This window comes from Caloenas nicobarica, chromosome 6 (assembly GCF_036013445.1).
Source record: "Caloenas nicobarica isolate bCalNic1 chromosome 6, bCalNic1.hap1, whole genome shotgun sequence".
Lineage (NCBI taxonomy): Eukaryota > Metazoa > Chordata > Aves > Columbiformes > Columbidae > Caloenas > Caloenas nicobarica.
The window spans coordinates 25169332-25183341 of NC_088250.1; the positions used below are offsets into that span (position 1 = coordinate 25169332).

The window sequence follows — 14010 nt, forward strand, 5'->3', positions numbered from 1 at the left end:
TGTTCGCCATCCCCCAAGGCATGGTAGTGGGGCCAGACCCCATCCCGGTGCACTTGGGGCGGTGGGGGGAGCCGGGTCCTGGTAACTCAACGCACCATGCGTGAAGCGCCCAAAGCGCCGCGAGTGACCAGTCTTCTGCAAAGGAAAAGAGAAAAGAGCGTTACCCGTGGCACAGCACCAAGCACCTGCTCACGCATTCACACACGCCCGCTGCTGGCACTACGCACCCACACGCACACACCCCAGCATGGCACATGCAGCACCACACACACCCCCAGTTGCTCACACACATGCACTGGCACAGCACACACGATGCCACTGACACTATCCTGCTGGCAGGGCACAACCAGCACCGCTCACACACATGCCCCTGGCTGCACACCCACAGAGAACCCACAGGCACACACTCCCAGGCACGCACCCCCACGCACGCAGCCATGGTTGGGTGTAGGTGGACACGTGTGGTCCATGCCCAGCCCTGCACACGCTCTCACATGCACCTGTGTGTGCACACGTGTGTACGCACACACACACACACACAGAGCCCTTGGTGACGGCACCATGCACCCATTCCTGTGCCACTGCCCGTGCCCAGGGGGTGCCAGCCCTGGGCAGTGCAACTGCCCCAGCACCACTGCTTGCGGCCAGCACCATCTGCAGCAAGGTCTTTGCCTGGGCAGGTGGCCAAATGCTCTGCAGCCCCTTCAAAGCCACCACCCGTGCCAGCAAAGTGTCTTCCAGGCACTGGCCCAGACACCGCCGTGGGCACCAGCCCAGCGCAGGGACAGCATCCCCCATCCCCGGCGGAGGCTGTGCCAGCTGCAAGAGAGGCTGCCTGGCACAAGCAGCATGGGACTGGCCTGTCTGCGTGGGGCAGGAGGCCTGGGGGCTGCTCTCCCTCACGCCATCTGGGCAGGCAGGTGGGACCAGAGTGCGGGGCAGAGGCGCCGGGAGCTCCCTGCCAGCTCGGCTGCCGTCTGTGCTGCAGCCCAGGGCCGGGCACCTGCTGGCCGAAAGAGGGACCAGCAGAGGGTGAGCTGGCTGCCAGGCGCGGCATGCAACTACACTGTCTCCCAGGGAAGCAGAAGGATGGGGTGATGTCCAAAGCAGGCAGGAGCGGGGATGCAGTGTGCAGACAGGCAGGGTTGGGCTGCCAGGTCTGAGCATCCTTCCCAGCTAGTCTGGGTGATGGGGTCTCCCCAGGACACTGACACACCATGCTTTCTCCCCAGCACAGGGCCTAGGGCTGCACACCCAGCTTTCTTGAAGCCCTTTGCTCTGACCAGCCTCTCCTGCCTCCCCACAGCTCCCAGGCAGGGTCATGGACAGCCAGCCCCCAGGGACAAACAGCCCCTGGTGACAGCCAGCCCCTGAGGACAGCCAGACGAGCATGGTCAGCCGTTCATTGCCCTTGGAAGGGCAGCAGGCTCATTTTGCATTCCCCAAAGCTGCTGCCAGTGCAGCAGCAGCCTCTGCTCATGGACAGCACTTGTGGGCTCCCACCAGCCCCCTGCCTGCATGTGGTGCTGGGCAGAGGGCAGCGGCTGCATGAGACACATTTGTATTCAGGTTGAGCCAGGCTTCACCTCCCTTCCTTGGCTGACTGTGCTGGTTCTGGCTGACAGCCCGTCTTCCAGGCCAGGGAAAGAGAGATGAGTGATTAACTGCACCATCGGCGGATAATTCCCCCATTAAAAAATGAAAATGCAATTGAGTGCCATTATCGGGTGCTCTTGTGGCTTCCCCAGGGACTAGCGCCATCAGTTCCCCATCAAATATGGTGACTGCACCCAGCAGGCCTGGGCTGGGCTCCATCACCCAGAGCTATGGGGTGGCTGAGCCCCTTCCCTCTGCCCCCACAACAGGTCCCTATGAGATCAGGGCATCCTGCAGCCCAGACCCTTAAGGCACAGCACCCACCCATAGCTTGGCAGGGGGTGAGTGCTGGGTGGTGCAGGGTCACCTCCAAATCAGGAGGTGGAATGGGGGCAGGAGCAACTCGGGGCTCTCTACAGGGTGGGGTCTGGGCGAAGGGGCCAGCTAGACAGTGGGGGATGTGCTCCCTGCCTGGGAATTCATTAGCATCCCAGGAAAAGGGGTAGCAGAGCTCCAGGAGACCACTCAGTGCCCACTTAGCCCCAGATGGGGCAAAGGGCTGGCTGGGATCAGCAACTGGCTTCAGCCCTGCCCCACGGGGCAGCCGGGTGAGACCTGGTGATGCCTCCCTCCCCCATGCCAGGCACAGATCCCCTGTCCAGGCTGGGCTACTGCCCTGGCACAGGGCATCCCTAGTCATGGCCAAGGGGAGTCAGGGTGGAGGAGGCAGTCCTGGGGCCACAGCACACAGCCCTCGCAGCCTGCCACTGCCTGGCATGTGGGGTCCAGCACCAGACAGCACTGGTGCCACTGGTGCAGGACAGGCGGAGAGGGAGCAGGGATGGGGTGAAGTGGGGTGGCGGTGGGTGGCTTGCCTGGTGCAGAGACAGCCACTGTGGGTGTCCCGATGCCCCTCATGCTTAGCCTGTGGAGCAGGACCCTGCCTTACCACACAGGCAAGTCCCTGGGCTTGCTGCCCCCAAGGGCAGATGGGGCAGCCAGGCAGTGCCACCCACCCTGCCCCAGAGGGACCCCTCCATGCCTGGCTCCCAGCACCCCTGGGGACCTGTGTTCCCTGCTGCATCCCACACCCCTGGGAAGGGGCTGAGGGTGACAGCCCCTCCCCAGCCCCTGCTGGGCCACCAGGCAGGGTGACAGTGGGGAAGCCATGCACCCTGCACCGTGTGGAGCAGCAAGGTGGGCCTGCAGACCCCAGGGGACCTGGGGGTAGAGGGTTTCCTGGAAGGATGTCTCCCATCCTCCACCCCCCACCGAGGCCAAGTGACGTCCTTGCTCCTTGCTCGGCGGCAGAGCGTGCGGCGGGGCCCGCGGAGGAGCCTTGCCTGTGCCAGGCATGCTCCTGACGCGGAGGGGATGACGCATGCAAAGCCTCGTCTCCAGCTCTGTGACCACCAGCAGCGGGGCTGGGGGGAGCCATGAAGCAGCCTCCATTTGCCGCCCCAGTTCCAGAGGGCGGAGAAGAGCAAAGATGGCATGGGGGGAAGCCCTCGGCGGGGGTCCCAGCCCAGCTGGTGGCACAGGCAGTGCTGATCACCTGTCCTCTGCCTCTCCTGCCCAGGCCGGCGAGGACAGGCAGGCAGCGGGCGGCTCTGCAAGCGGGGCTGGAGCCAGCGATGGGCGAAGCCCTGGGGAGCCCCCGGGTGGCAGAGGCAGGGCCGGAGGGACACCCCCATCCGCAACTCCGTCACCATCCCTATAACCATCCCGACGCGCCCCCCATCCCCGGCACTGCCCCCTCCCCCCGCCCCTCGCCGGCGCGGCAGCCCGGAGCCCTCACCTGGAAACGCTTCTTCACCCAGATCTTCTTCATGCTTCTGCAGAGCCCCGCTGGCCCGGCCACACCGGCTCAGGCCCGGCAGGACGCCAGCCCGCTCCCGGCGGGGTCCCCGCTGTCAGCACGCCGGGGGGGCAAGCGATGCTCCGAGCATCCTCCACCGCCGGCAGCCGGGGACGGCGGAGGGAGAGGAAGGGGCTCGCCAGGTTGGGCTCTCGGGAGGGCTGGAGCTGTGAGCATGAAGCATCACTGGAGTGCTCCTCCCTCCATCCTTCCCCCGCCTGCCTTCGCCTCCGCCTCCCCGCCAGCCCTGGCACACAGTGACAGCGGCGGGGGACAGGCAGGGCACAGGTGGCGGGGGATGAGGACAGGCGCGGGGCGGGCAGGGCTGGGGCGGGGACACGACCTGCCACCCGCTGGCTTTGGCTCCACGGCACCCAGGGGTCCGAGCCCCTCGCCCAGCGATGTGGCTGTACCACTGTCCCTTGCCATCGGTCCATCCTGCCCCACCACCCAGGGCAGGAACTGCTTTTCTCTCCCGTGCTCAGCATGGGGGGCACAGCCCACCACCGCGGCTCACACACACACCCCAGCGAGGGTACAAGTATAACAGCACACCACACCGGCGCTGCACACAACTGCCCTCCATGCGCTGCCTCCAAAGTACCCCCATATAGGGCAGCTCTGCTGTCACAACGCAGCAGTGCAGCCAAAGCGTGCCACAGCACTGTCCTGCCAAAATCCAGGCTCACCAGCACCCCTTCAGCCTCCGCATGCTCCAGCCACCAGTGATGCACACAGACACCCCTCACCAAGACAAGGGTGGGGGTCCCAGCACTACTGACCCATCTGCACACAGATGAGAGCTCTATGGGCACAGTCCTTCACAGCAGCCTGCTGGCCTGGCACTGCCCCTGCCACGGTGTGAGCCACCCCTGCAAACTGCACAGCCTCCCTGTGCGAACCACACAGCATCCAGCCCCAATGCCCTAAGGCAGACCTTGCACCCTGCCCTTTGCATGCCTCAGGACCCACATGGGACAGCTGCACAGGCCTCCCTGCTCAGCCCTGGGCTAGCACTGCTGCTTCATGGCTGTCATGAACATAAGCTTGACCCAGGGAGGTGGGTCACTGTCCCTGTCCATGCTGCATGACACACACGAGACCTCCTCTCATCCTGGGGTGAAGATGCATGGCACAGCTGAGGGCAGAACTGGGTGCCCAGGACTGAGCTGCAATGGGGATCCTGGGCTGTGGGCAGAAGCTGTGGATGCGGGTCCCTGGTGAGGCTGGTCAGGGCCATTAAGACCTCTTGGTGCTCCTGGGGTGCTGACACAAGCTGGGCATGTCTTCCCTGGCCAAGCGTCCCCAGCCCTGCCAGCCTCTCCCTTTTCTCTGGATCACACTGCAAATAAGCTGGAAGGGCAGTCTTGGCCTCACAAGTCCCCACTCATCAAGCCATTGAGCCTTGCAGCACACATCAGCCCCCTTTCCAGGCTCCTGGAGATACTGCCAAGGTACCAGCACCGCCTGTCCCCTCCCACTGCAGAACACCCGTGGGGACACTGCTGGAGGCCTCCCCACCCAGTGCTTGTCCCCATGCCGCTCACCTGTCCCCTGGGGAGCTGGCTGCCCCATGCAGGGCTCCACACAGGCATCACACTCCCCATGATGTTTGACAGCTCCATCAGCTTTTCTCTGCTTCCCCTCCCAGCCCATGACTCCCAACATGAGGCTTTTCATGGCTCCATAATAACTTGCAAATTACCCAGTACAAAAGGAGCTGTTTATAAAACATTTCTGACAGTCCTACAATTCAAGTGATGCTGCGGAGTTTCCGTGGAGACCCTGCACGTCAAATCCCAGGAATGCCAGCGCTGGCACAGAGGGAATCTCCCCTGGCAGAGCCATTCGACCATCCCTCAGCAAAGGCCCCAGGAGTGGTCCAGAGATGCTGCACCCCCGAGGAGCAGTTGGGTCACCTCTGAGGGGCTGCACCTGTGCGAGGCCTGAAAGTCTTTTCCAGAGGCAGCAGCACCCACAAATCCCTCTGCTGGGGCAGAGCCGGTGTCCCTGCAGAAGGTGTGGAGTGGGAGACGACAACAGCCTACACCCAGGGCGGCCCCTGTGCCCAGCCCTAGCTCTGGGACAGCCCTGGCACAGCCTTTCTCCTCTGTAGGACAGGGACACAGGACAGGGGATGGGGGCTAGCATGGCCATGGCATGGACAAGGGACAGAGCCAGAGCAGGTGGCCCCATCACCACCCAGGTCCAGCTTTGCCTGCCGAATGCACATCGGCCCCAAGCCAAGCAAACACCAAACACTTGCTCAACATGCAGCATTAATTACGCTGCTGAGAGCACCGCAGCTCCCCACGCCCTGCTGGACCTCCCCAGCAGCTCTGCATGGATCCTGCCCCTGCAGCACAGCACCGACCAGCCACTGGCTGCCTGGCCCCAGCCCTCAGCTCCCTTGTCTCCATGCTTCAACACCTGATGGTGGGGGGGCATGCAGCCATTTCAGGTAGGAGGAGGGCTGGGCATGAATCTTTCATGTTTTTGCACCTCCCAGAGCTGCTGGGGACAGCCTGCGGGAGATGCGGATGTGCTGTGAGCCTGGGGAGGTGGGGGCCCATCCCCAGCCCTGTCCCCAGGGGTAAATAAATGCAGTAGGATGGTCCTCATCACAGGGCAGGGCAGCAGAGCAGCAGCTTTCTGGCCCTGGAGAAGAGCGATGCTCTGCTGTGACCCCTTTCCTGATGGCTAGAGACACCCCAGGTGCCATCCACGGCATCACCTCCCCTTGCCACCACTAGAAGGATGCCCAAGCACACAGTGCCTGCTGCAGGCAGAGGACACAGGGACACAGGACAGCAACATGACCTTGGCATGGAGTGGGACAGCAGGAGGCATTTCGCCCCTGTCCAGCCAGACCCACTCCCTGCGTCCCCCTTGCCTGAGGCACTGAGTGCAGAGAGCAGGCGGGAAGCGGCAGGAGCGCAGGCGGCACTAGCCCCTTCCCAGGGCCACCGTGCCAGGGCGCAAGCCAGCAACCTGGCGTCAGAGTCAGGAGGGGAGCAGGGAGCGCTGGACAGCCCTGGGAGGAGGAAGAAGCTGTCGCCCCATCACGCAGCCTTGAGCGGCGGTGCTATATTTACCCGCCCACGGGCCTGGGTCTCAGCCTCTCGCCTGTAACACAAGCCTTGCAGCCCGCCAGAATCTGAGGGGACGGCACATTCCTCGGCAAAAATAACCCCCCGGCAGCGGGCAAGAGGGCAGGGGTGGAGGTGACTGACTGGACAGCTGCACCCACCGCTCTGCTTCCCGGGGAGCAGCCCCTCCACTCCGCAGCGCCCCAGGACAGGGACTTGGCACACATGGCCACCACGCCAGCCCCCTGCCCAGGTGGCTGGGGGCAGAGCTGGGATCCCAAGTCCTCAACAGCTGCCCATGGGCTGTCCCCAGTGCCACCCACAAAGCCAGGGAGCAGGCACAGCCCCAGGCACGTGGCTGGGCTTGGGGACTGCACAGCCAGCCCACCCATCAGCCCTGCTGGGATCCTGAGAGCCCGCTCCAGCCCCGTCTCCCCTGCACTGCGCAGATCCAGGGATCTGACGCTGCACCGGCTGAGACCAGCACCCCCTCTGCTCTGCAGAGGCAGCCCCTGCACTGGCACAGCCGGGCATGGTGCCCACCCCACAGTGTGGCACGGCAGCCTGCGCTGGAGCCTTGCTGCATCCTGGGCTTCTCCAAGATGCTGCTGTGGCCTGGAGCTGGGGGGACAACCAGGGGAAACTGAGGCATCCCCAGAGAGTCCCATGGGAGGAAAGACATGGTAAAGGGAGGTTTTAGATCCCATTTGGACTGTGAGCAGGGCTGGCAGGGGCTCTGGAGGGAAGGGGCAGCTTGCATTAAACATGGGCACAGCACTGCAAAGTAAGGGACTAAAATTAGGCACTGAGATAAATGGCCAGAGGTGCTGAGCCACCAGGGACACTGTCAGTGCAGCCATCCCCACCAGCATGCCGTTATCACCGTTGTGCACCACCAGCCACAAAAGCGTGCCCATGCTGCCCCGCTGTAACTCCCAGCTGGAAGGGGCCATGCAGGGCCACCATGCATAGGCAGCTCCTGCCCTGTTCCCTGTCTCCAAATCCAGATGGGTGCAGGCTGTTCCCTGGGCAGAGGAAAGGTTCCAAGGAGGTTTGATTGCTGAGTGCAGGTGGAGGCAAGAGGAGCAAGACCCTGTGCTCTGAGCCCAAGATGGACACATCCAACCTTGAAACAAGAGGCAGTGCAGGCGGGGAGGGTCAGGCAGCGCTGGCACAACACGGGAGGGCTGGGCTCTACAAGGGGATTAGCTTGGCTTCTTAAGAGGTGATTTAATCCGGTTTACAGGAAAAAAAATCAGGAGATGCAGCTGAGAGGTGATACAGGCTTTAGTGTGCCTGGGGGTGATGGAACCATGGTGGGGACCAGGGCTGGCTGGAAGGGTCTGCAGGGTCCCTGGGTAGACCTGGGAAGCCCCTGGAACAGCCTGGTGCCAGTGCGAGAAGGGCCAATGCACCCCACCTTCATCTGTGGAGCTGGGGCACAAGGGAGAACCTGCAGCAGCAGAGGGCCAGAGCGGTGGGACACGGCAGGGACGGTGTGACACGGTGGGGGTGGTGCAGCACAGGAGCCCCTGTGCCCAGCTAGCCCCACGCATGCTCTCCCCACACTGGGCACTGACGCACTCAAGGGACCTGGGAGAAGAGCAGGAGAAAATCATTAGTGGAGTGGAGCGACAGATTCAGGGCAAGGGATTAGAGGAGCTAAATCGAGCTTGTGTGAGCAAGGGGGAATGCTGAGCTGGTGCAGGAGGAGCTGCTGGGGCTGAATGCAGAGCTAGGCAGCACAGAGCCCCCCACCCCACCAGCAGTGACCGGAGCCACCTTAAGGAGAGCCGATGCCGGCCCCACCGAGAGATGCAGCCTGGCCCATGTGCTGAGGAGAGAAGATAGAGGACCAGGCTGTATGACCACCAGAGACCACAACCTAGCAGAGGTGAATGGAGCAATGGCACCCCAATACCTTCCATACATAGGCGACTGCGACCTCAAGGACAGAGGAAGATCTCATCCTGCCTGGACACCTTACACACATCCACTTGCCCCATAACTGGCTGATGACCCAGCTCACAGGACTCCCAGAGGACAAGGACGGGATGTCCCTGCCCAGCACACGGACGGCGCAGCCACCAGTGGAACTTCCACCGTCCTTGGAGAGCTGGGTCTCAGTGGGGAGTGCGAGGAGCCCCTGAGTGGCCAGGACCCCCATGCCAGAGGCCAGTGAGCCACAGCACACATCCTGGCAGGGTGTCAGGGCAGGCGGGTGCGGAGTGGTGGCACAGCTCCTCCATTTCACACCATGACCCGTCTCATCGCTCAGCTGCTAGCACGGAGAAAATGGCCTCAGGGAAACAACATGCTGAGTGCCAGCACCCTGCAATGGGGCCAGGTGATAGGGCTGGACTCCCCACCAAATCCCGTCACGTCCACACCGGCACCCCTTTACAGCACCCAGCGGGACACAGTGCTCCCTTGTCACTGTCACAGCACACAGTGGAGACCATTCTGCCCCAGGACAGGGGCAAAGCCACACCGGGGGCTGCCACGCTCCTCACCTGGCGCGGTGCCTGAGAGCCTGCATGGCTCCAGAGGCACCTCTGCCCCAGGGCCGGCATTTTAGGCAACTGTTTGCTGCATGGCAGTGCCACAGCCAAGCGCCCTGGGTAGGGTGACATTCACCCATCACATCAGGCAATCCTGGCTGCTCCGTCCCCTCCTCCGCTGCTCCAGAAAGGCAGCGGCAAGGGCCAGCGGCTGGGAATTGGAAGCAGGGACAAGCACATCAGCACAACGGGAACGGGCACCTGGGGAAATCAGGCAGTGCCACACTGCTGTGCAGGGGCGGGGGTCCTGGGCCGGCGGTGCCATGGAGAGGTGCAGCTGCACACAGAGTGCGAGAACAGGGTGATCCCCCCCATTTTGCCCCCATGCCCAGGACAGGCTGCTCCCGCCCTGTGGGACAGCGCACGTCTCACTCTGCACGCACAGCACCGCACATCCACCCCCACATTGCCACAGTCCCCAAAGGTGCGACGCACAGTAAACCCACACAGACCCACTGCAGGGCAGGACCCCTCCAGCACACTTCTCTGCTCCCCCATCCCCTCACCAGGCCTGTGAGCAGCACGTACACCTTCCTCCATCCTACAAATGCCGCTCCTCCAGAGAGCAGCTCCTCCTCTTCCTCCATGGCTCCCTTCAGCACTACAAAGGCTTCTTCTGCCCTCCCACTGCCACCCAGTCCCCCCCTCAAGGTGCAGCATCTCCAGCATGCCACGAAGCCTCAGGTCTGGCTCCTTACCCAGAGCCTGAGGGCTCAGCACCGCTCCCCTCACTCCCTGCCCCCACTGTCCCAACACAGCACAGTTTGCATCTTAGAGCGGAGCCAGCACCTCACACTCCCCGACCCCCAGGTCTGCAATGCCCCAGGGAAGTGGGCAGAGGAGGCAACGCCCCAAACCTGCCTGACCCCTGTGCAGGATGAGGCCCACCCACGCAATGGCCCACGGCAGCCCCCCTGCACTCCCTGCACACCAGAGGAGTATGCCATAGGGCTCTATGGGGCCAGCAAAAGCTGCCTCGAGCCCTGCTCATTAACCATCAGACCCCGCCCACTGCAGGGCATAGGCTCCACCCACTTAGCAGCTCTGCCTCCTGCAGTGCTCGGCTCCTCCCCACAGCCCCCCGCCTGCAGTGTCCCAGTTCTCCCAGCGCAGCCCGAGTGCCTGGTACAGCTGTGATGGTGATGCCAAAGGCAGCTCTGCCCGTGGGCAGCAGGTGCACGGAGGTGGCTTGTGCAGGGGCACCGGGTGGTACGGGGGACCATGTTGGTAGCTGCAGAGAGTGGCACCACCGGTGCCCTGCGCCCGAGCTGCCTCTCTCTCTCTCCTCCTGTCCCAAGCAGGCTTGGCATCACATGCTCCCGACACCTCCGTGCCCAGCCCTGGCACCCTGCCTGTCCTGGCAGCGGATGCCGCAGCCACATGCTCAGTCCAGGCCAGAGAGCTGCCCCAGTGCTGTCGGCACCGGGCACCGCAGCCTGCAGCAGGGTGGGCACAGCAAAGCCAGCCCTAGCTGGCCCCAGGCATGCACTGCAGCAGGAGCCTGCAAAGCTCCGCTGCCACCCTCAACAAACCCGTGCCCATGGCTGTGCCAGGACAGCCACGCCAGCGGCCACACCGCCCTTACCTTCCATGTCAATGATTGCCAGCACAGCGCTGGTCATGGCCTCTCCCCGCTCGTTCTCAGCGATGCAGGTGTACACACCAGCATCCTCCTTCTTGCTGTCCCGGATCCACAGGGTGCCGTACTCCTCCTCACGTGGGGTCAGCAGCTCCTCATTTCGGTACCAGCGGAGGCTGGGCGGGGGGTTGCCCACCGCGACCACCCGCAGCCGGATGTCGCAGCCAGTGCCGATCGCTGCGTTCTTCAGCTTCCGTGCAAAAAATGGTGCCGCAGGGCGAGCCGGGCCCTTCTCAGGTGCCCCTGGCTCTGCTGTGACCTTGGCGCGCTTTGGGGGGATGCCGGGGCTTGGCGGGGCTGCCCGGGGCTCCCCACCAGCCCTACTCGTGCTGTCACGTCCCTGTGCTCGGTGCATGGTCTGCAGCTTCCCTGCACACACTTGTGACCCCAGCAACCCCGAGCCGGCAGCACCGTGCCCCTCTTCTCCCCCTGCCTGCAGCCTCAGGGTGCTGGGTGCCTGCGAGGGGTGCCGGGGCAGCGGTGGCCCCCCAGTCCAGGTGCTGTCCGGTTTGGTGCCTCCCCCCCACCAGCTGCAGCCCCGAAGGTCGCAGCACTGTGGGCAAGCGAGGGGTTATTTTTAGGCGGGGGCTCGGGTTGCTGCTTGCCGAGCCACCACTCACCAAGCGCCTGGTGCAGTGCAGCACCCACACCCCATGTTCCGCTGCGACCCCGAGCCCGCCCAGCGCCTCGCACCTGCTGCTCCGCCGGCCTGGGTGCGAGTCCCGGGGTGATGGCTGCTTGCTGAGCCGTCCCAGTGTTGGGGCCGTGGTGTCCCCCCCCTCGCCCGTCCCGTCCCGCGCGGCCCTCAGTGAGCTGCGCTCCCTCTGCCCCCTCTCCCGAAGTGGCAGCTGCCTCTGATATGTCACATTCCTTGGCCAGGCTCCCCCTCTCTGCGCCTGCCGCCCCGGCCCTGCAGCCCAGCTCCACTTGCAAAGATAGAAAGGGGCCAGCGCCTTTCCATATTAGCAGTGAGGCTCGGGGGGGACCCAGCTTTCCTCCCCCCGTTCCCCTTCTCCAGCGGTGTCACCGGATCGGGACATAGAGACCCTGGTGGCATGTGGAGGGAAAGGACACTGTCATGCTTCCTGCAACGCGAGACTCCGGGCAGGAGCCAGCCCTGCGGGGCCCCTTTGCCCCACCTCCAGTAGGCAGCAAAGAGGGGCACCCCTGCAACCCTGCTCACCCCAAATCCACCCTGCCGGGAGGCTACAGACACAGCAAAATCTCATTTCTCTCACCAAGCCCCTGCCTCACTGCTCTGGGCAGCATAGTTCCCAGCCATCCCCTCACTGACGCCATGCTTGGAGCAGGAGCACCCCACTGCTGGGGTTTGGGGTACCCCATGAGAGCTCCAGGCGGTGAGTGACCAGGGACTGCCTGTGCCTTGTGCTGCCTCACCACCCCCAGGCAAGGCAGGGCTTCCCCAGCTCCTGGCGCGACGGCACACGTCTCGGCACCTGGCCCTGGCCGCCCTCGCTGGGGGCTGTAAATCTGCGTGAGCAGGAGGCAAGCGACACAGCACGCTGCTTCCCGGCTGCAAACCAGCCCCGCTGGCTTTGGCACAGCCCATCACCACCGGCCCAAGGGTGCCAGCATCAGTGGAGCATCACCGCCAAGGAGAAGATCCTGGGATCCCCCCGGCTTGGGTGGCTGGGGTGCGCTCGAGTTGGATGCCTTGCTAGACCCCCAACCCAACTGCAGAGAAGCTGAGCAAACCCCAGGGTCAAAGGGGGCTGGAGGAGAAGCTGCCCGAACCCTGGGAGGTCTCTTCCCTGCCTGCACTGCCCTGCGGGCAAAGGGCTGCTCTGTCCCCTGCCTGTCACCCCCAGCCCCAGGGGCAGAGCCTGGGCAGGGCAGGGAGGGAAGTGTTGTCCCTCACCAGGGCAGCCCTGCGGACCGTCCTCAATGTCACAGGGCCACCTGCTGGATACAGAGCTTGAGGTCCTACGCGCCCGCATCCCCAGCTGGCCCCACAGCCAAAACTGGGGTTCCCCACACTAGATTCTCAGTCAGGGACCTCCCAGCCCTGTCCTCACTGCTGGCATGTCCCTAAAACGCCACCCCCTGTGAAGCCCACTGCCCTCCCAGGGCTCTGCTCATGGGCTGGGGAGTCCAGATCCCCCAACATCTCTCAGGCCAGAGCAGCCCTAGATCCCTCTCTCCCTGTGGGATGCTCAGTCCCAGGTTCCCCAGCTGCATCCCCCATCACTGGGGCAAAGGAGCCAAAGCCAAGAGCCCCACACCCCTACCACGGGGAGAGGGATATGTGTGTTGAGGGGGGAGAGGGCATAGGGGGCAGGTTGAGGCTGGAGGTTGAGACTGGGGTGGGGGCAGGCATGGAGTGGTAGGTTTGATGCCTGCTCGGTGCTGAGGCGGTGGTGGATTTGGGATGAAGATGGCTGTACTTGCAGGTCAGTAGCAATGGGGGAGGCTTGGAGAGGTCCTGGGCAGGTGTGGTTCTGGGGCAGGGCTGACCTGGATTAGGGCAGAAAGGAGCAGCTGTGGGGCTGAGAGCCACCAGGCCATAGTGTGAGGACCTGGGTGTATGGGGGGGGGGGGCAGGGGACAGTCACCCCAGAGCCCCTGCAAACCTGCTCAGGGCTCAACCGCTGCAGACACTGATGTCAGCAGGGCTTGCCCACCCAGTGCAACTGGGAAACCTGCCACTAGGGGCAGCAAAACACTCTGGGGCATCTTCAGTGTGAGTGACATCTGTGTTCTGGGGGACCAGCAGCCTAAGGAACTGGGAGGAGTGGCTGACACGCCAGAGGGCTGTGCTGCCATCCAGCAAGACCTGGACAGGCTGGAGAATTGGGCAGGGAAAAATTTAATGAAATATAACAAGGGCAAGCGTAGAGTCTTGCATCTGGGCAAAAACAACCCCAGGTTCCAGTATAGGTTGGGGAATGACCTATTAGAGGGCAGTGTAGGGGAAAGGGACCTGGGGGTCCTGGTGGACAGCAGGGTGACCGTGAGCCAGCACTGTGCCCTTGTGGCCAAGAAGGCCAATGGTACCTGGGGTGGATTAGAAGGCGGGTGGTTAGTAGGTCAAGAGAGGTTCTCCTCCCCCTCTACTCTGCCCTGGTGAGACCTCATCTGGAATATTGTGTCCAGTTCTGGGCCCCTCAGTTCAAGAAGGACAGGGAACTGCTGGAGAGAGTCCAGAGCAGAGCCACAAAGATGATTAAGGGAGTGGAGCATCTCCCTTATGAGGAAAGGCTGAGGGAGCTGGGTCTCTTTAGCTTGGAGAAGAGGAGACTGAGGGGT

General features: G+C 63.6%; 1 protein-coding gene across 3 annotated transcripts in view; it reads right to left on the minus strand.

Annotated features, from left to right (window-relative positions):
• The window catches only part of SPEG (striated muscle enriched protein kinase), a 38624-nt gene extending 27055 nt beyond the window's left edge, over positions 1 to 11569 (minus strand). For all 3 annotated transcript variants that reach the window (XM_065637420.1, XM_065637419.1, XM_065637418.1), the window contains exon 1: positions 10690 to 11569. In XM_065637420.1, coding sequence (XP_065493492.1) covers positions 10690 to 11098 — 409 coding nt within the window. In that variant the 5' untranslated portion in view covers positions 11099 to 11569. The remainder of the gene's footprint in view (positions 1 to 10689) is intronic.
• Positions 11570 to 14010: the final 2441 nt, after the last annotated feature.